Source organism: Lepidochelys kempii, chromosome 6 (genome assembly GCF_965140265.1).
Source record: "Lepidochelys kempii isolate rLepKem1 chromosome 6, rLepKem1.hap2, whole genome shotgun sequence".
Taxonomy (NCBI): domain Eukaryota; kingdom Metazoa; phylum Chordata; order Testudines; family Cheloniidae; genus Lepidochelys; species Lepidochelys kempii.
This window is the reverse complement of record NC_133261.1, coordinates 109,376,750-109,398,902: the sequence shown is the minus strand read 5'-3', so window position 1 is coordinate 109,398,902 and position 22,153 is coordinate 109,376,750. Positions and strand designations below refer to the sequence as shown.

The 22,153-nt window shown below is 37.8% G+C and overlaps 1 protein-coding gene across 1 annotated transcript in view; it reads left to right on the top strand.

Annotated features, from left to right (window-relative positions):
• The window catches only part of SETD3 (SET domain containing 3, actin N3(tau)-histidine methyltransferase), a 66,890-nt gene that overhangs the window by 10,641 nt on the left and 34,096 nt on the right, over window positions 1–22,153 (top strand). Inside the window, exons 2-6 of the mRNA XM_073349613.1 lie at window positions 6,445–6,554; window positions 8,875–8,967; window positions 12,227–12,375; window positions 13,703–13,775; window positions 14,397–14,653. Coding sequence (XP_073205714.1) covers window positions 6,452–6,554; window positions 8,875–8,967; window positions 12,227–12,375; window positions 13,703–13,775; window positions 14,397–14,653 — 675 coding nt within the window. The 5' untranslated portion in view covers window positions 6,445–6,451. The remainder of the gene's footprint in view (window positions 1–6,444; window positions 6,555–8,874; window positions 8,968–12,226; window positions 12,376–13,702; window positions 13,776–14,396; window positions 14,654–22,153) is intronic.

Here is a 22,153-nt window from a genome sequence, read left to right as displayed (position 1 = left end):
CATAAAATGGTATTCCATGGTAAACACACTTTGGAATTTGTTGGTCTTCCATCCTAATAATGTGTCTGTACTAAGAAAGCCACCAAAATCAAACCAGGCCTGATGAAGGTGGTTGGGTTCAGTTTAAAATATGCTCATTTCTAATCTTGTCCTGCCACTTAATGTGGAGCAGCTGACAAAGATGATGGGAATCAAAAACATCAATCCAGTGCTCTTTAGCCTTTCTCAGTGCCCATGTTTCACTGCTTTACAACAGAGTTGGTATATTTGTAGTTCTACAGATCCTCAGCTTTCTGGCAAGCATGAAGTCATGCTGTACCACAGAGGCTGGTGAAAGGCCTGAAACATGCTATACAAGTGTTCACATCTTTTGAGCATTCTCCAGCAATGTCTATGGTGCTACCCAAGATTTTGACCTTTGCCATCTATTTGTTGTCCTATCTGGACAGGTTAATACTGAGCTTGTTGTAATTTGGACCTAGAGGCTGCTTGATGGTAATGGCCAGGGACTTAAATTTATCTGGCGTAATAACCAGACTTAATGCATGCTGTTTCTTGCCCAACCAGATCCACCATTAACTGCAGTGATTCACCAAACTGAGCAGTAGTAGGGGATATTATTGACTGCTTTTATAAAACACTAAAATCTTGTATTTGTGTTCAGGAAATACATGGTCTCACCTCATGAGTCTGAAAGTGTTTAGGAAAATAGCTGTTTTGTCTAGGGATTGGGCAAGGTGTAAATAATGAAGGAAGAAGTTTTTTGGGATCCAGGCACATGTATTGTGATGTCTATTCAATATTACTCTAGAGATTCAAAATGTTTAAAGCTAGACTGCATGCTGATGTAAGGAATGCTGTGTGTGGTGCAGCTACTTCAGAGTTGTATACTTATAGATATGTTTCTACTAAATCTTTAATACAGCATTTTTTTGAGTTCCAGTTGGTATGTTAATATTAATATTCATATATGATTTACACAATCAAATGTAATCTGTCCCATTGGTGTTAATATTCAGTACAAGGTATTATTGTTTTGGTCATTTTTTAGAGTCTGTTTTACAATAAAACTATTTTTCAGCAGTACATTTTTCTTAATTTTTCTTTTTAAAAAGTGAATAGACCAAGTGAAATTCTGAAAGAGGAGTTATGGTTTAACAATTTTGTTTGATGTTTGTAATCCATAAATAAATGATTAACTTTATGGCTGGCTTGGAGTCAGAGATGCTACTAGTGCATTGTAAAAAGAGATTGAAAGGAGCACTGGAGAGTCAGTGATTTGTATATAATGGAGTTTGTCTTACTCACTGAAGACTTTGGGCAGAAAGTTTTGTCTTTTGAACTCTGTATCCAGTACGACCCAGTCTCACCTACTTTAATCTCATCGTCTCATCTAGAATTGAGTTAATTCTATTCCTCCAGTTTTTAAAGGCTTTTAAAATAAGGATTGAGTTGTATTTGTTCAGAAATATATTCTATTCTTCCAGAGTTAGAACACACAGGGCCATTTGGCATTTCTCAGCACTAGGGAATATGCAAGTCCAATCTGCCTGGCTGAATTTTTGAAGCTTCTACTGGTATTACTCAAGCACTCAGTCAAACATCTGAAGTTCTGTAGGTGTACCTTCACTGAACAGACATGTAGCGAGGGTCGAAGATACAGGGTTAGTGCTTGAATTGGGAAAAGGCATTGGTTGCAGCCAAGTGCATTGCTGACAACCATAGGTTTATACTGTATGAGCAGGTTAAACTGTGATGAAAGTAATAAATATGATCTATTCATGCAAGGTGCACTTGTCTGTCGTTAACCTTGGTATCTTTTTGCATAAGTAATGATTAGTAACATGAGCCTCTATAATAACTTCTTTAAAAGTGACAGGGTGTGAACGTTTGGCTTCCAAGTAACATTACACATGGGTGGTTGCAAGTAAAAGTAGTGCTCGTTATAGACCCAAACTGATTTCTTAAAAATCAGAAATCTTTCCTCATCCCACCCATTTATTGACACTTGCCTGATTTTGTGTCCCTTATTAGTCACAAATATTTAAACATTTACTTTTTTCCCCACAGCCATAAGAGGTAATAAGTTTTTGAAAAAATTAAGTAAAAAATTTCTCATTAAAAGTGTTCAGAGCAATTAAACTCTACCATTAACCTACATAGGTATTGGAGACCCCTTTCAGTTGTTGTAGGAACCTTAATTCTGCCCTCTGTGACCTTACCTACTCTCCATCAGTATGTCCCAATGATTGAACACTGTACAACAGTTAGTCTGTCCTGACACATTGTCTTGAAATGTCCATATTTTAGAGCTTGACATGGAATCTTAGCACCATATTTCTATAGGTCTCTAATGCTATGACACAGAAAAGCTCTATAAAACTATATACTAGTGGACTCGCGGGTTGCTTACATATTCTGTTTTTAGGTGGTCATTTTAAAAAATTGAAATTGCTACAAACTAAGTGCCTTTTAGGGAAAAATGTTTGGTAGAAGTGTCTCATGTTCATTCTTTCAAAAGCTGTTAAAAATGAGGGGGGGAGCATTTAATAGCTCATTAAAGGAATATTCTTTGTGTGTGGCTAGGACAGAAATTCAGAGCCTGGTGCAACAAAACATCTCTTTGCCAGCAATGTTAGAGGAGGAAGATCAGTTAAACCCATCACTGCCATTGTCTGTGCATGCTTCTTTTTGCCAAGCTAGCTGATAGCCATATTTCCAAATATAGAGTATGCCATGTAACCAAGCTTATTTATCACTGTATTCTTTTCATTTTGCTGGACAGTTTCATTAGTTCTGTACAGAATTATCATTTGGATAGAAGGATGAAACATAGACCATAGCTATTGGTGGTCATTCAAATCTATAGGCCCTAATCCAAATTTTATTTTAGTCTGTTTCCATACAACTAGATACATTTTATGTTTGTCACATTTGTCATGTGTATTCTGCTAAGGAGCATGTCTTTTCACTGCCTTATTGGTGAACCAGGGTCTCTTTAATTTTTCTTTGAAAGAGTTTTGTGTTTTATTCATCTTCAGTACACATTATCTCTTGTAATTCAGATTTAATTTTAAATTAGAAATGTTCCATGGAAGGATCAGTTTTCTGAAGTTATGTGTTTCCAGGGTGTTAGGACAAATGCTATTAGATTTTTTTATCAAATCCTAAATCTCTTATCACCTGTGAAATCTGAATTTAACTCTCATTATAAAAGTAGTTCCACAAATCAGTTAGACTTATTCTCAACTTCGTAATAAAGGACTGTGTTGTCTCTTATATGGCTTTCTTCAGCATGATGCTATTGTTGCCCTCCCTCATTTCCTGGTAAACCATGTGACAGGGAGGGACTGTTGCTTAAATACACTGTTCTGTGGACATATGTAAGTGGATTGCAATTCTGTCTGCCCCTAGTCTTGGGCCTGTTTTATGGAGCAATATTTTGTTATCTAAATGAGATCTTTAGGAAGTTCTCTTCCTTGCAAATGCTAGCTATACTGGGATGGTTTTGGAGAAGACTTCTCCACACAAATATGTATGGTGGCAACTCAGTAGAAATTTTTATTTTTGCTGAGCAGCGCACGCGGTTTTGTTGTTTTTTTTATTAGATGTAACAATATTTAATAGATCTGAACAACTGATTCTGAGTTTCTTTTTGGGAGGGGTGGGAAGAGGGGTAGTAATGGCTTCCCAGTGAACTGAATAAAAATGTATAGTTGTAATCAAAATGGAGAGTTTCATAAAGGGAAATGTCTTCTTATCACAATATCTCAAGATACCACAGTCCACTGCTTGCTTTTCTGTTACGTGAAGTGGGCTTGCTAGTTTAATTCTGCAGGCAAGATTTTGTTTCCAGACACACATTCTGATGACAAGAAACAAGAGTCTGGACATGACAAATACATTTTCAAAGGAGAAAATGAAAATGTGGGTAGAATTTATATCGTGACCATATATTGGTCACGATCTGTTATAAAAAGTGTAACCACTTGTATGAAAACACATTTATCAGGATTATACAGTCAATCCAAAAACATTGTTCACAGAATTTGTTGGTTCTTGTAATAGGTTTGTGGTGTGGTGCCTCAGCACCACAGTCTGAGATGCGTGCTATGTTAGTCCTGACTTAGAACTTGTTTTCTTTTTTGTGGGTTCGGTTTCAGTTTGAATTTACAAAAACTTGCTTTAAAACAAAAATCTTTTCTCCTATGAAATTAATACTCTTGTTTTACTGTACCTTTTTAATTTACCTTTTTTTATCATCACACTGAAGAAGCTGGAGTCTATAATATACTCGGTAATGAATTATATTTTAGTAATGCTTTAAATGCAAATAGATTCTCATTACTGACCATGTTCCCTACTAATATAGCTTCACAGTATATTAATGTACTCTGAGAGGTTAAATTATCCTGTGAATAAGCTGTACGTGGTACCACTTTCTTGTCGTCTTGTGTGAAACAGCTGTGACTGGATACATATATATCTGATCCTTATAACATGCACATGATGTTCTCTACTCCACACTCAAAACAAAACCTGTAGCCAACTGTGTGTTCAAAGCTGCTTTTCCTCTAGTTACAACTTCATCACATCAAAAACCGTAAACTGCCTTGGAAGTTGCCCTTCTGGAATAAGTTTATCCATACACCTCTACCCCGATATAATGCTGTCCTCAGGAGCCAAAAAATCTTACCGCGTTATAGGTGAAATCGCGTTATATCGAACTTGCTTTGATCCACCAGAGCGCCCCGCCCCCACGGAGCGCTGCTTTACCGTGTTCTATCCGAATTCGTGTTATGTCGGGTCATGTTATATCGGGGTAGAGGTGTATTTAAAATTTGCAGACAGCTGTCTGTCTACAATAGCCCAGTTCCTCTCAAAAATCATCTTAAGAATTAGTAGACCAATGGCTCAGTTATTGTGGTTGTAAAAACATGTTTTTCTTAACTGATTGTATTAAGCCACAGATGGACAGCTCTAGCAAATGCACATGTAACCTATACCTGGGGTGCGGCTGCAGTCTTCTCTTTTTTCTCCTCTGGGGGTGTGGGCTCACCTATGGTGGCACCCGGTGCCTCCACCCAAAGAAACCCCTCCTGATGAGGAGGACACACAAGAATTGTCCCTGGGGAAAATATTCAGCACCCAGTCTCATATAGAGGAGTGTCTGTTAGAGCACGATAAAATAGCTGTTACAACTTCCAGAGTAATAAACAGTAACCAGGGCTTTATTAGTTTTGGGGAATTCTGGATAGGATACAATGGATAGAGGGATTAGAATAATAAAAGACAAAATAAACAATACATAAACTCTACCTCTTCCAACATTTACAGCCAATACATGCCATCCTGTTCTTTCCCAGCACCTGCCTAGGCAAATGATGAGTTTAGGCTCAGTCTTGCTAGCTGGTGCAGCACTGAAATCAGTGGTAGACTTAAAGCACAATATCAAAATAAATAAGGGTGTTTTTACAAAGTATCCACACCAAAGATGGTGGCTCTTTGATCTGGATTCCAATGTGCAGTTAGGCTGGCTCTTGGTGTAGCCTGACCTTGAGTTTCTCCTCAACCTCCTGGGGTTTTTAGTCTTTTCTGTGATGACATTGTTCAGTGTCCCAAAAGGACTCAGCCTTCCCTTGGGAAGGAATGTGGAGAGAGAAAGGTCATCCCTGGTTGTGTAGCTCTCGTTCCTGCTACACTCCAAACACAGCCAAATGAAAGTAAACTCAGCCCCTTGTATCTGAGTCCTGGCTCATGATTGGTCCCAGTAGTGTTCCTAGCCAGTTCTCCCTCTGCCCTGCACCCTGGGAAGCAGTCCTGAACCACTGTCATCATTAGTACTGTAGTTTGGGGTGAGTCCCCTAGAGGCTCAGTGTGGTATTTCAGGAGTACCTGCTCCAAAGGGATTACATACATAAATAATAATTTTATTTTTATCTTGAAGTAGAACTTTTAACTTGCTGTTCGTTTTGAATTACTCTTTACTTGGTTGGGCCAATCAAACAGGTATCAACTTAATTCAGAGTAAAATGTAAGTTGTCATGATAGTTGGTGTCCATAATATGACACTTGTTTTATCCTTATATTTGTTAAATACACATCATGAATGCTTTTTTCTTATGGACAATGTAGATACTTTTTAATATGCCAAACTGATATGGTATATTTTTCTATCCCTATATAAGGTATACTTCTGCCATAGTTATATGCAAAAACTTTAATGAACTTCCTTTCCAGACAGTGCCAAGCTGTCTGTCTTACTATTTGGAGGACCTGGAGGCAACATTTGGCACCTAGTTACCTGTGTGATGATAGATGACTATTAATGCTTTTTTTCTTTTTAAAGCATCTACCAGGAGAGGACCTTGTCTACTCCACATTTTAGTTAATATATTTTGCTGCTTAGTTATGAATTACAGTTTGTCTGTTTTTCCTTTCTAGTTGGAAGATGGGGAAGAAGAGCAGAGTGAAAACTCAGAAGTCAGGTACAGGAGCTACAGCAACAGTTTCTCCAAAAGAAATGTTGAACATAATTAGTGAATTATTACAGAGTAAGTTTGATTTTCTAAACATCTTTGTAGAAAGCAGGAGAGGGGAAAGAATGGGTAAAAAAAGACCTATTTCCCCTTCCCCTAATAGGCAGTTAATTGTATTAGTTAAGTTTCCTGGAGGTGTCGCCTTGAGATTTCAATCTCTTATCTACAGCTATATCCCAATTTCAGTTTTACTTTGTGTGTATATATAATATTTTGTGCAGTTTGAAGTTTTACTAATGTGCCTGCACATTTAAAAAGTATCAGACCGAAAACCCTACTTAAGCTTACTTGGCCAAAGCATCTTTGTTTAAAATATCTTACTGAATTGTAAACACAGAGGATTATACTGTTCTGATTAACAAATGGAAAATATTTTGAATTAAAGTATAACTTGTGGTATCAGAGCACTATGGTCACCTGGTAGAGAAACAATGCAACTTGAAATAATTGCATTCTTCATGAACCTTCTCCATTATTCAGCTGTGGTCCTTGGAGCTACAAATAGCCCTAAGCTCTTATAGAAGGATTTTGAGCTCACCAAATGACATCCATTGGATAGGCTTTGTTTACACTTAAGTATTCCTGGGGGAATTCTGCACCACTGTGCAAATGTAGAATTTTGCAGAAATTAACGGGCATGCAGAATTCCCTTTCCTCCGCAGAAATGGGCTGCAGTGCTGCTAGCCACTACTAGGAGCCGATGGACCCAGCAGAGCCCAGCTTAAACATAGAAGACACTGCTGGGGGGGTGGGGAGGGAGCTAGAGGGTTCCTGGTAACTGCAGTTCCCAGCATGTCCTGAGGGAAGGAGAGGGCAGCACTCAGGAAACTCCATGTGAGCTTGGGACTGAGCATCAGGCTGTTTCTCCCTTTGGATTGTGGGGGGAGGGGTTGGGGAGGGACCACAGTTGGGCTCTGCGGGAGAGACTGTCTGGACTCTGGGGGTGAAGGGGTTCTGGTATTTGGGCAAAGGGGGACCCTGTGGCTGGGCTCGGGGTGGGGAGCTAGGGAGCAGTGATACAACTGGGTTGTCATAGGGGTTTCTTTAACTCTGTACTCTGTATTCGGGGAATTTGTGTGTCTGTATTGTTACAGACATACTTGGTGACAGGTATTTTGAAATAAATTACCAAAATTATTGAAACTGGTGTGATTATGTAGTGTTATTTTGACAAATAAAATTTGCAGAATTTTGCAGAATCTTAAAATATTATGCACAGGATTTTTAATTTTTTGGTGCAGAATGCCCCCAGGAGTAACTAAGAGAGTCAGTTTCACTTTTGCTACTGATGGTATATAGGCTAGTGTAGAAAGAGCTCAGTGTGTTTATCATGGTTATGAAAGACCGCTGGTTTTCATGACATGGCAGTACATCATCTGATCCCTGTCCACAGTAGCTCTCATTGGTAGTGACACTGCAGCTGTGCCATTGTTGAAAAACAGGTCCTGATTTTCCTATTGTTAAATGCACTCAAGTGCTATACCAAGAAAATTAGGATTTGGAGCCACCATTATTCAGAGTGGTAAAACAATGAAGTGGTTATACCACTTGAGTCCTACGGTATAGCTTGCTTTTGCACTTTCTACTCTACACATTCATTCCTATCACAGATGACTTGTATATCCTGATTTTCGAAGCAGAAATAAGGCCCTGATGCCTTTTTTTTTTTTGGCTATGCTTTGATATTTTGTTCAATCCCGAACGTCTAGAGTTCTAATCAAGTTGCAAAAGGTGGTTTTTGCTTGGATAAATTTAAGTGTGCATTTCAGTCGCATCCAAAATTGGGAAAATGGCACAATGTAGTGTTGCTGGGATGGTGGTGGTTGTAGTCCAAAGCAAGAAAATTATTGTTAAATCTCTGTTTCCGCCCCAACTCACATAGTATTTCACAGCATTATATTAACATAAAAAGAACAATAGTAATAGTAAGCTTTATCTTTCACCTGACCCAAGTATTGTTGCTGTTACCTATTTTTGTTACAAGGATCCAGAAGAAACATTCTGGTGATGGTTCTGTCTCTTTAGTTTTTCTTTTTCTTTGTAATTTTTTTTAGCTATCGGATCTTTTTTCTTTCTCAGAGAATAGACAAATGGATCAAAGTGACATATTTTGAGGCAAGTGATATGAGAAATTGAAAGCTCTACTACATGCATTTCAAAGAATAGGAAATTTATAGTGTTTATACAATACATGTTTTGTCCAATAATGTATCTAGTGAAGGACATTTGGTAGTAAGGTCCAGTTAAAGTTAGCATAAAAGCAAGGCCTTTCTCAAGATGATAAAAGAACTAAATTGTATTAAAATATTCTTATTTTGATATTTTTGGCTTCCAGAATGCAGCAGCCCAACCCCTGGTCCTGGAAAGGAATGGGAAGAATATGTGCAGATTCGAGGTCTTGTTGAGAAAATCCGCAAAAAACAAAAAGGTAATAGAAAAACAGCAAAATTTAGAGCAACTTGTGTATCTGGAATAGCATGTCAGTGAGATCTATACCAAACAACTATGCAGGTGCATGGAAAATCATTCAAATACAGGAGATATTGCTAGTGAAAAGTAACATATTAACAAACTTCATAAAGACAGGAAGTTGAAGTCAAAATGACCTCTGTAAGTAAGTCTTTTTTGTTTCTTGCTTAGGCACTTAAGTGCTAGTAGGGTGTTTTGTTTAACTTAAGTGTCTCTTTGGATTAAAGCAAGAGTTCAGACATTGCTGGAAAGGAAGGAATTTTTTTTTTAAAGAAATAATTCCCTGGACAACATGCTAATGGCAGAATAAGTGTCTTTGTATGACAACAGAAATAATGTCAGTGTGTGACTGGAATTCTATGCCAAAATGACATGTAACTATTTATTGTGTGGGATATTGTAGTAGCTGTTCTCATCTGACATAATCACATAGCTAAAACTATGGTTTTAGCTCCCCCTGAGAGAACGTTTGAACTGTAGGGTAGACAAGATTTGGGTGGGCTATTAATTTGCCTCAGCAAGTTTGGCTTTTCCCATTTAATATATGGTCTAGAATGAATTTTCTCTTGATATAATCATCATCTGACCCCGAGCCATGGGAAATAGTTTTATGCACTGACCCGTAAATAGCTTTTTTCACTTGCTGATGCATCTTTTTAAACTTAATATCTGAGATTTATGTATGAACACTGTCTAAAAATAGCCTTATTATGAAGTTAATTCTTACATTAATAAAATGTCTACAAAAGGGACAAACAAAATTTGTCATAAGCAAAAAAAGCATATTTGTGATTAATAAATTAATAAATAAAAATACTTTCATCTAAGAATGCAATAGCAAGTTAGAGGTATTATCCCTATTTTATAGACAGGCAAGCTTTGGCACCAAAGGGTTGTGGTTTGCCTAATATCTCAGTGAGACAGTGGTCAGTTTGGGAATAGAGCTCAGCTAGGACGTGTGATTCCCAACCCCATTGTCTGACATCTAGATCACGGTAGCTCTGCAAAAATTAAAAAATTTTGAGTTGATCATTCTAAATGCGTTGTACCATATTCTAATTTGGAATGTGTTACCAGACATGACAGAGATTGCATTTAGCAGTAATTTTTCATAAATTGTATTTTAACTTTGGGCAAAAAAACCCCCAAAACAGCCCACCCCAAAATCATTTAATGCAACATTAAAGTCAAGAAATGCAGAAGGTAAGGTTCCTACAGCAATAGTCACTTGATCATCAACCTATTTTCTGTTGTGTGTTTGTTTAAAAAAAAAAAAAAAAAAAAATCTAATGGAAAAAAAAAGTCCTTAAAAATCAGTTTTAATTTAATTTGGGACTACAAACCATATTATGCACTAACTGTAGGAACCTTTCATGACATTACTACTGGGTAGAGTTTAAATTGCTTGAATGCATTAACTTTGCATTTCCATACCTTAACAAGTTTGGATGTGTTTGCAGGTTAACCTTTACTCTGAATTTTCTGGTGATTGTTTTCAGATAACTGAAACATTCTTCTAATGTGTTTTACTGTAATCAACTGATCTGTACTCAACTTTAATTCTATATTAATTTAGTTTTTATCTGGGAATATACTATTAAAATGTTTTATTTAGTTTTGGTATAAATAACCCCCTTTTTTTATGGTGTTCATCGCTGTACCTTTTAGTAGGTATTTTACTTGTAAATCATTTTACAAGAACTACAAGAATAGATACTGACTAATGCATAAAAACCTCACATTGTTAAAAGTAGCTTAGGCCTTTGATATTCCCGTTGTCAGGAGGTGATGTTTAAAGATTAAACTGATGCTGTTTGAGTGACTTGATCATGTATTTGGATCGGGATGAACTTCTATTATGTTTCTTCCCTCTCTGACGTTGTTTTCTGGTGTTATGTCCCATTGTCTAGTATTATGTAATAGATACCCTGCCTTATATCCTACCACAATGCATATATACAATAGCAGAGTTAAAGCTAGTCAATGAGTTTCTTGACTCAGAGTTTGAATATTTTACATTGTGTACTTTTTCATTGAAAAATACAGAACCTTTTAACCATAATACTATTGCCCAAATGTATCATATACATGTAATATTATGGATAAATATTACATATATATATTTGGAAACATCACCACCGAAATGCTGCAGCGAGGTGTCCTGTGGGTGCACAAAAATGCCCTGGCGGGCGCCATGGCACCCACAGGCACCGCATTGGGAACCGCTGTTCTGGAGTCCTTCTTTTCTTTACAAATGCATTTACCATCAACACTTATCCAGACTCTGTCTGGATGCAGATGGCTCAGTCATCTTACATAGGGACGTCCAGTACAATTATTCTTTTAGGAATAAAGGAGTGTAATTGTCAGATGCAGGGGATGACGTTGGCTTTGGGATCTTAGGGATTGGATCAGGCAGGAAATAGATACCAGATGGAGGCAAGAGGTGTGACCAAGTTAATTGCTGGCATCCCCAATAGCCAATGTCTAGTGCATATGAAGGCTAAAATGGCTAGTTCCCAGAGGTAAGTGAGACCTAGGGTTTTGCTGGTGTACCCTGTAGCAGAAGGTGAGTCGTGAAGTCTTCACAAACAGAGGATCCCCTTTGGTATCCTCTTACCCACTGGGAGAGGGGGTGAGGATTAAGAAGAGAGCTGAATCCTAAGGCTTGCCTGAGGAGGATCTATCCCAAGTTAGTGGTTATATGTTGCGGAACCCTGTAACTCTGCACTGGACCCAAATAAATGCCTGGTATTAAGCAATGACTGGGAGGTGGATGAGCGGGCACACTGCATCCCTATCCAATGTAAAGTTGCAACCTTCCACTTAAATCTATCCCTGGGGTCTGTCTACATTCACTTGTATGTCCTGATCAATGCAGTTATCATCAACACTTAGCTTTGGAATGTCTTTACTTTCAGCTCATTTAAATGAAAAAAGGGAAAGAAAATTTTCAGACATTTTCTTTCACAGACTAGTTTGATTTGCCATTTCTAAGGTGACTGGTAAGCAAATGTGGCAATGTTTAGGTTGACTAAAATTGGATATGACTGTAGAACATTACTGAGTTACTTTTAACAAAGACCAGTTCTGATCCAACCTCTTCAAAGGATAGCTGGGGGATAGTTAGGAGTTTTTCCTTTACATGTGGTTTATATTGACCCTCTGTGGCCTGTTAGATCCTCTCATTTCTGTGTTTTTATAAATTGTGCATATAGGTTTGTCTGTTACCTTTGATGGAAAAAGAGAAGACTATTTTCCTGAACTAATGAAATGGGCCACTGAAAATGGAGCATCCACAGACGGTTTCGAATTAGCAAATTTTGAAGAAGAGGGCTTTGGTTTGAAAGCAACAAGGGAGATAAAGGTGAACGTATGAACATTTGAACAGATTAGAAAATCATGTCTGTAAATGTATTGGAAATGTGACAGCAGGACATTGAAACCATTCTTTTCTCTCTCTCTCCCTCCCTCCAATGTAAAGTTCACTTCACTGGAACTACTGTTATAAAAATATTGTAAACTATATATACGAGAGATAAAATTTACAATAGAAATTTAGTATTGTTCTTTAACATTGGGCAGTTGTTTGATGGGTTGTGTAAAAGTGCTAATTATGAATCCTTAGTTGGGTTATTTATTCTGCCCAGACAATTTAGCTCACCATTCCTTGTGTCTTTATGCTTCGTTCTACATATTCCCTTCTGCTACTCCCTGTCTACCCCCAGGGTACAAGGCTTTCACTTTTTTTCAAATTCCTTCCTAAAATACACTTTTTTTTTCTCATTGCATTAGTTTGCCAAACCAAAGTGGTGCTGTAATATTTATTTGAAGCTGAATTTAAATAAACACTGATTTGTTTTAAATCCATCTTTTGGTCACCTTATACAGAATGTATCAATTGTACTTTTCTCATTCTTATTTTGTAAGCCCATTGGGGTAAAGGTTCTCTCTCCTGTATGTTTCCCAGCTGTAAAATTGGGATGATAATGCTCTATTATCTTGCAGTGGAGACAATTGTTAATGTGCGTGAGACACTCAGATACTATGCTGAAAAATGCCATAGCAAAGATGCCAAGGAAATTAATATTTCCATATTCATTACAGGATTTAGATGGTGTGTAGTTAATAAAGTAAGGGCTACTAATTGAATGATGAGGATAAAATATTGAACAGCTTCCTCCACCCCATACACTAAGAGAGATAAGGGTCCTGTGATCACATTCTATTTTTCACGTAATTAGAGACTGCATCATAGCACATACGCATGAGGGGGAAGAATTAAGGTGGCGCAGTCATCTTAACTTTGCATACTTCCTAAGTATTGAGTGCTTGACTTTGTAACCTAGATAAATTCATTTTAACATAATATTGTTAAAGTAATATTTATACATGATGTTTTAAATCAAGTAGTGGCTCGACCTATGTTCTTTAAGTCATAATGTAATATAAAGTAAGAAGTTCTCATAGCATTTCAGTTTACTTGGCAGTGATGGGTGAGGAGTCTTGATTCAAAATAAATTTAGGATTTAAAAAATGACATGAAAACCTTTAATTTTCTTAATTTATTTACATGTATATTTGAGATATTTTAGAGAAACAGGTTTTTTGTTATTTCATGTGAAACAGTAACTACATTTCTGAACTTTCTTGGGTTTTTTTGTTTTTTTGTCCCGTCCCCCCATCCCCCGTAGGCAGAAGAGTTGTTTCTTTGGGTTCCTAGAAAGTTGCTGATGACAGTTGAATCAGCTAAAAATTCAGTGTTAGGTAAGAGCAGTTTTTGAATTTCCTTATTGATGTGTATAATGGGAAGAGTTTCTTTGATACAGCATTACAAATTGACATGGGAATGGAATAGCAGTCTAAACATCAGGTTTTCGGTATCTAGAGTCTTGAAGTATCAGTGACCTGAATTTAATTTCCCTTTTCCATTCCTCCCTCTGCCGCCCTCTCCTCTTTCCCATCTCCTTCCCTGCCCCATGCACCAGGTATCTGCCTGGCTGTGATTCTCACCTGAGAGGGTGGATGCATTTTAGTGGTGATGGAATTCCTGATGTGTTTTGGTAGTTTCTAATGCATGTGGAGATGGTATGTGCTATAAATGTAAATAGTGAGCTGCTTATGTTTTGATACCTTACTTTGGATTAATCTTTTTTTTAACCATACAAAAATGTATCCGAATGTCTTAAAGATACCACGTAGCTGTATGACAGGCACTCAAGATAACCATCTCCTATCTCAGGCAGTGCTGTACACTGGTGACCCCAGACACTTTTATTTGGTACAATACTCATGCACAATTTTTAATTATTAATTTAAAATACATTTAGTATAACTATTTTCCAGGCAATTAGTTCAGCCATTTACTAATCTTTATGGTTAATTCAGGGTCCTTGTATTCTCAAGACCGAATTCTCCAGGCCATGGGCAATATCACATTGGCATTCCATCTTCTTTGTGAACGAGCCAATCCTAACTCTTTCTGGCTGCCATACATCCAAACTCTCCCCAGTGAATATGATACCCCTCTATATTTTGAAGAAGATGAAGTGCAGTATCTTCAGTCAACTCAGGCCATACATGATGTCTTCAGCCAATATAAAAATACAGCTAGACAGTATGCCTATTTCTACAAAGTCATTCAGGTAAGCAGCTTAAATTTAATGTATGGAATATATTGCACTTACGGGGTTTTGAGAGGAAAAGGGGTAAAATAATGACATTAAATGATAAAGCAATTTTTTATTGCTGTTAGAAAAACTGAAAATATGAGTCATTAACATACAACTTCTCACTTATGTTTGTCTATTGCTGAGATGTCATATTTTAACAGGTTTGTTAAAATGTAACAGAATTTACAGGGAACAAACAATCATTTTAATTAAAGTAGGAGAAACTTAATTCTACAAGTCTTTCATTTATATCATATATGCACTGCTCCGTAATAGGTTTTCTTTAGAGTAATATAGCTTATTTGATTTTTTTTTAAATACAACTGTGCCCATCTAGTAGCAAAATGGAAATGTGGAGATATTATACAAAAGTTTTTCTATACATTTCTCATCAAATTTCTGAAGTAATCCTTTAATTTAATTTGTCACAAAGTAGCAAATTATTGCTTTGCCATATAGGTATAATCAATATTGTGAGTGTATTGGGCTGTCATTGCCAAGGAAGCACTTGATATCCAGTCATCAAAGCTGCTTATGGCATTATCTGTGTATAAGGAGCACATGACAGTCCGGGATTTCCAACAGGAGATTGTAGACTAGAGGGCATCTGTTTGGAAGTAGGAGTAGGTTGAAAGATATTGTTAAAACTAAGGAATAGCTTGGTCTTTCAAACAGTTTCTATTAACTACTTTCAGTTAACGAAGGTTAAAAAGTTCTGCTCATGAAGTTCTGCTCTGTTCAAAGAGGTTAGATAGGTTTACTCCCATCAGAATGTCAACTTGCCAACTGCTGTTAGTGCTTAATGCACTTAGAGACAATTTTTGAAAACGCAGTGCTTTGACAGATAGTGTATGGTCATCAAAGGAAATGATACTCCTTTGGAGCTGAGTAGCATCATGGGAGCAGTGCTCTAGCAGAGAATGGTGGGCTCTTGCCTCCTGCCCTTGATTTGGGACAAAATTCACAGAAGGGTACTGAAGTCAGCTCCGTGCACTGCGAAACCTCCCACTTCACTACTCATAGCTGGCAATCCACAGCTGCACTGCCAGCGATGCACTTCTGTCAGGGGGATGGCAGGAGTGTTATGAAGGGAGCATATAATGCCACATTAGTCATGCTGAGTAGTATCTTATCTTGCTCGAGTAGTTCTAATGATTTTAAAAGGAATTACTAGCACAGTATGAATATGATTAGCGCTTGGTGGAGTGTAGAGTACAGGCACTACGCATGTATCTATACGCTGCATTGAAAGGTTCTGGCAGTGATGAGGCAGTGAGGAAAAGCTCATATATCCGGGAGTTGCCAAAGCTTTTCCCTGCTGCCTCCCCACTGCTGGAGCCTTTACTGTGGTGGAGAAAGCAGGACACTACACTGCAAAAAATAGCAGTGTAGAAATGAGAGGCACTGTTTGAGCATATAGAGAACTGTGTAGGGTATATACCCGGGGGTTCCGGCATGTAGAGCACTCTACTCACTTAAGCCACATCTCATGGTCTACACTGCTATTTTTACGTGTAATAGCTGGCATGTGCTGTCTGTACTCTACATGTCGCATTAAGTGCAGGCATAGCCTCATTCCCTGATCCTGCAAATACATGTGTGCGTGTGAATTTACTGCCATTACTTAGTCGCACTGATTTCATTGGATTTACTTTTGGGTTTACTCCACAGTAGTAAAGTTAGGCATGTGCATAAGAGTTTGCCGTAATCAGGGTCTTAGTTATTAAAATTAACCTAAGGCCAGTGCAAAAGCCTGGTTTGCTGAGAAAAGTGACTAAACATAATGGACTTGTCTGCACATAGTAAGTTGCAGAATACAATGTTATAATGTAAAGTATAAATAGAACAGTGGGGAGTGTGTGTCTGTTTAAGTTGCAAGTGATTGCTTAAATGTTTTGGCAAGGAAAAGAACATCTAAAGAATTTTTTATAACATTTGAGAGAGATCTCTTCTGTAGCTGTTTTGATAAACGTTAACTGAATTATATGATTAGCTTTGTGTTTCTTGTGATCTAAGTCAACTTGTGTAAAGGGGAGAGGATGTGGAAACTAGTTCAAGTCATTTGAACTTTAGATTAATGTGAATGTCCAGAATTGGCTCTCTAGTTCTGGTAGTCCTTGCTGCACCACATTATGTCCCCAGGTACCTGGAACCTTGCTTCTCATTGATGAGCATTATGATTGCATGGCACCCAAACTGGAATGTTCTATCTGTTCAAGTGTGACCATTACAGAATGTCTAACTCAGTTCAATTTTTATCTCTACCCCCCAACCCCCAAAAAAGAGAATCTAGCTGAGATCTTTTATGTGGAACTTCATCTTGCAACAAATTTGTGTTACAAAAAATAAAAATCCCTGACTTCTAACAGTGATGCGCGCACACAGCAGCCATGTGTCCGATCAAAAACGAGACAAGCCGCGAACAGTCTCAATTTAGACTTAGCTATTGTTTTGATCCAGTATGTATTGAATTTTAAGATTTTATATTTCTTCAGTATTTAAAAATTACCATGAAAATAGTTTTGTAATTAATAAACTGGTTTGTGTTAGGCATTTGCAAACCATGTTGTAAATTGTGCTAGGATAGAAAAATGCCAGAAAAATTCTTTGGGAGAAGAAACTGGTGTGGCTTTCCAGGCAGAATATCTACAATAAATCAATAATTGGTTTTAGAACAGCATTAATCGGGAAATCTCCTGTGGATGATCACACAGACTTCAGTATTCTATGTAGTAATATATTTGTATTTATATAAAGATTGGTGCGGTACTACTTTGATTCAGAAGTGTGGATTTACCTAATAATTCCAACTGTAATACCTTGTGGTGGTAATCAGCCTGATTCTGCTTGGTTTGGGATATGTTAATATTTTAGATGGACTCCATGGAAGTTGTTTACGTGATTCAGTAGATGGCACCCTTCCCTCTGAGTCCACGTTAAATCAATACTCCTCCAACAGGATGTTTACTAGTGGAAGTGGTGGTTTTTTGAATTAGTTGTTAAAACCAAGGTCCTGGGCACTTGCGAACATTAAAGATCCCCATGGCCCTTTTGGCAGACATACAGATGTCCTGGCCAGATTCCCTATACCTGAAACTCCTCTGTGGCATGCTTTTCTTCCTGCTTTAATAATTCAGCTGCATTATACAAAACTTTAAGCAGCTGCTGTTTCACCATAAAGTAGACTGCATTTCAGTGGTAGGTGAAGTGATCCCTTTATGCATATATAATTTATATATTAGTTTGTAGCACTTTGGTTTCCTTTGGAAAGAAAAGTGATATATAAATATATGGGTCCAGATTCACTGGTATGTTCCAGTTGCTTTGTGCCACTCAACAACACCAGGCAGCCATAAACCCATTCTAACTGGCCAGTTAAGCTGGATTTACAGGTGTTTTGCATCAGTGGGGTAGTACACAACAACCATATCACAATAGTGGATCTGGCCAAGTGTATTTATTAACTTGCATTCAGCAATAATGCACGAGTGAGATTTTCAACTTGTTTGGCACCAAGGGTTCCAAGAGATTCTCTTTATCAGTGTCTTGGATGAAGACTTATGAGTAACTGGTATGGATTTTGCTCTTTGAAAAGAGCTCTAGGTTAACTCTAGTCTTCAGTATATGTTAGAGCTGTCAAGTGATTAAAAAAATTAATCGTGATTAATCGCACTGTTAAACAATAATAGAATACCATTTATTTAAATACTTTTTGGTGTTTTCTACATTTTCAAATATATTGATTTCAGTTGCAACACAGAATACAAAGTGTACAATGCTCACTTTATATTTATTTTTGATTACAAGTACTTGCACTGTAAAAAACCAAAAAATCATATTTTTCAGTTCACTTAATAAAAGTAGTATAGTGCAATCTGTTTATCATGAAAGTTAAACTTACAAATGTAGAATTATGTACAAAAAAACCTGCATTCAAAAATAAAACAATGTAAAGCTTTAGAGCCTGCAAGTCCACTCAGTCCTACTTCTTGTTCAGCCAGTTGCTCAGACAAACTAGTGTTTACACATTTGCAGGAGGCAATGCTGCCCGCTTCTTGTTTACAATGTCACCTGAAAATGAGAACAGGCGTTCTCATGCCACTGTCGTAGCCGGCATCACAAGATATTTATGTGCCAGATGCGCTAACTATTCAGATGTCCCTTCATGCTTCAACCACCATCCCAAAGGACATGCGTCCAGGCTGATGACGGGTTCTGCTTGATAACAATCCAAAGCAGTACGTGTTCATTTTCATTATCTGACTCAGATGCCACCAGCCGAAGATTGATTTTCTTTTTTGGTGGTTCGGGTTCTGTAGTTTCCTCATCGGAGTGTTGCTCTTCTAAGACTTTTGAAAGCATGCTCCACACCTCATCCCTCTCAGATTTTGGAAGGCACTTCAGATTCTTAAACCATGGGTCAAGTGCTGTAGCTGTCTTTCGAAATCTCACATTGGTATCTTCTTTGCATTTTGTCAAATCTGCAGTGAAAGTGTTCTTAAAATGAACAATGTGCTGGCTAATCATCTAAGACTGCTATAACATGAAATATATGCCAGAATGCGGGTAAAACAGAGCAGGGGACATACAATTCTCCTCCAAGGAGTTCAGTCACAGATTTAATTAATGCATTATTTTTTTTAACGAGCGTCATCAATGTGTCCTCTGGAATGGTGGCCGAAACATGAAGGGGCATGTGAATGTTTAGCATATCTGGCACATAAATACCTTGCAATGCTGGCTACAAACATGCCATGCAAATATCTGTTCTCACTTTCTGGTGACATTGTAAATAAGAAGAGTGCAGCATTATCTTCTGTAAATGTAAACAAACTTGTTTCTCTTAGCGATTAGATGAACAAGAAGTAGGACTGAGTGAACTTGTAGGCTCTGAAGTTTCACATTGTTTTGTTTTTGAGTGCAGTTATGTAACAAAAAAATCTATATTTATAAGTTGCACTTTCACAACAGTACTTGTATGAGGTGAACTGAAAAATAAGATTTCTTTTGTTTATCTTTTACAGTGCAAATATTTGTAATCCAGAATAATATACACTTCGATTTCAGTTACAATACAGAATACATTATATATGAAAATGTAGGAAAAGATACAAAATATTTAATAAATTTCAATTGACATTCTATTTAACAGTGCGATTAAAACCGCAATTAATTGCAATTAATTTTGAGTTAATCGCATGAGTTAACTGCAATTAATCAATATATATTATATAGTATATGTAATAGCAAAATTATTCAAATAAACATTATCTACTGATTATAGAAAAGAAACACATGCTTGGGGATCAAAGTTGTTTCCAAAACACAGAACAAGCATGATTTGATGTTCAGTTTTACAAATGGGGAAAATGAGAGCTAGGCCAGGTCTACACTAAAAACTTTTATATAGTAATGTGTAGTAAAATTTGCTTTTACTGGTAACTTTTTTCACTGGGGGTACTGGTATAAGCTATACCAGCAAAAAAGTGCTTTTTTGCTTATATAAGCTGCATCTACACTAAGAGGGTTTTTTTTGCTATGATAGCTGTATCAGCAAGTCCTTTCTAGCGTAGACTCTGCCTAAGTGTCTCACCTAAGATCGCACAGTGAATCATTGGCAGATCTGGGTTTAGAATTTAGGAATTTTTGATTCCCAGGTTTTACTCATTCCATTTGCCATTAATGCATTGGGCTACAATGGCTGTACACTATCAAATGTTAAGTCATTTTCATTTGCATTGGGGTTTATGCTAGCTCCCATTATGGAATGGTTTTGATTGGAGGTAGACCAGTGCTGGAGTTCTAAAAAAAGAAGTGAGGGAATGCAGGGTGTGGGAAGCCCTAAGAGGAAGCAGTGGGAGATTGGGGGTAGTGAGTAGAGCTGGGATGAAGATCGGGTGGTGGAAAACTCAGGCTTTCCAGAGAAGCAGGGGTTGCACCCCACAAAGTCCATCCTGTCCTGGCCTTACCCCTGCCTGTGCTGGGATCTGTTGTCCAAGAAATCCTGCAACCTGGCTCCTGACACTGCCTGACTCCAGCTCTGCCCCAGGCTTCTGGTGGATCCATCCCCTATGTTCCCTTGCCCATTCCTGGCTGCAATGTCCCTGGCTCCCTCTGTGCTGACCTGTCACCAAGCCTGCGCCCCCCCCTTCCCCCCCGCCCGTCTAGGCCCAGCACCTGCCTGCTCAGAGGACACTGTGTAGCCGAGAAGGGAAAGGAGCCATCTGAAATAGAACCAGCAGAAGTTCTAGAACGCAAGTTAATTTTGAACAGTGAAAATCTGTCCAAAAATTTAGTAGGTAAGGGTCAATGTTAAATGCCACATTGCACATCCTTTGGTTTATGACAGTGGTTCTCAAACTTTTGTACTGGTAACCCCTTTCACATAGCAAGCTTCTGAGTATGACCCCCCCTTATAAATTAAAAACACTTTTTAAATATATTTAATACCATTATAAATGCTGGAGGCAAAGTTGGGTTTGAAGCTCATGACCCCTCATGTAATAACCTCACAACCCCCTGAGGGGTCCCGCCCCCGGTTTGTGATAAGTATTTTACAACTTTTTTTTTTTCCGGAGAGAGCTGGTAATTTGCAGGGTATTGTAGAATGCAGGAAAAATTGCAGCAGAACCACTTCCCCCCCAAATCCCCCTCACACATCTCTGTCCGCCACCAAAACAAAAAATCCTTTCTCATAAATCAGAAAAGCCCATAGCAATGTTGGTATAATTTTCCACACGTGCACACAAATCACTTTTTGGGAAAAAGTCTGGCATTGAAAGTATTGATCCAAATGGTGAATGATTTTGGAAGTTATAAGCCTGTGGAAATGAGACTGGGAGTAGGGCCAGAAATGAATTCATAATAAAAGCTGTCTTGCTCCCTAACCATAAAGGGTGCCACTCTATGTAGAGTGTAAGTTGCATGCTTTTCAGAGGGGAATAGAGTATTTGATTTGGGGGTTGGACTAGATGACCTTCTGGGGTCCCTTCCAACCCTGATATTCTATGATTCTCTATGATTTTGTGCATCACTTATTTCCTTTAGTACTTCCCATGTTTTTAGTTTAGAAATTTGTATTAAAGCTGGCCCATGTGACCAGGATTTAGACATGCAGGCTAATCTTTTTGAATTTGATACTTGCCCCAGACAATACAAACCAGTCTTCCAACTTCCTCCACGCTGTTGCTAGCTTCTCCAACACAGAAGGCAGAACTTGTGGCATCTTAAAATAGGTGTTTTGATGATGGCTGCAAACATTAGAAGGAAGGATGAGACTATTGAGTGAAGTAAAAAGATTTTAACCCCTTCATTCTGGATTGGTTTTAGCTTGCACAATGTGCCTGTTCTTAGTGACTCTAAGTGACTGCTCCATTAACCCACTAAATTCCCAAAATACTTCACAAATAAGGTTGATAGTCATTAAAACAGATTTGCTTTTCATGTGCATGCAGATTTAAATGTTGTTTGACT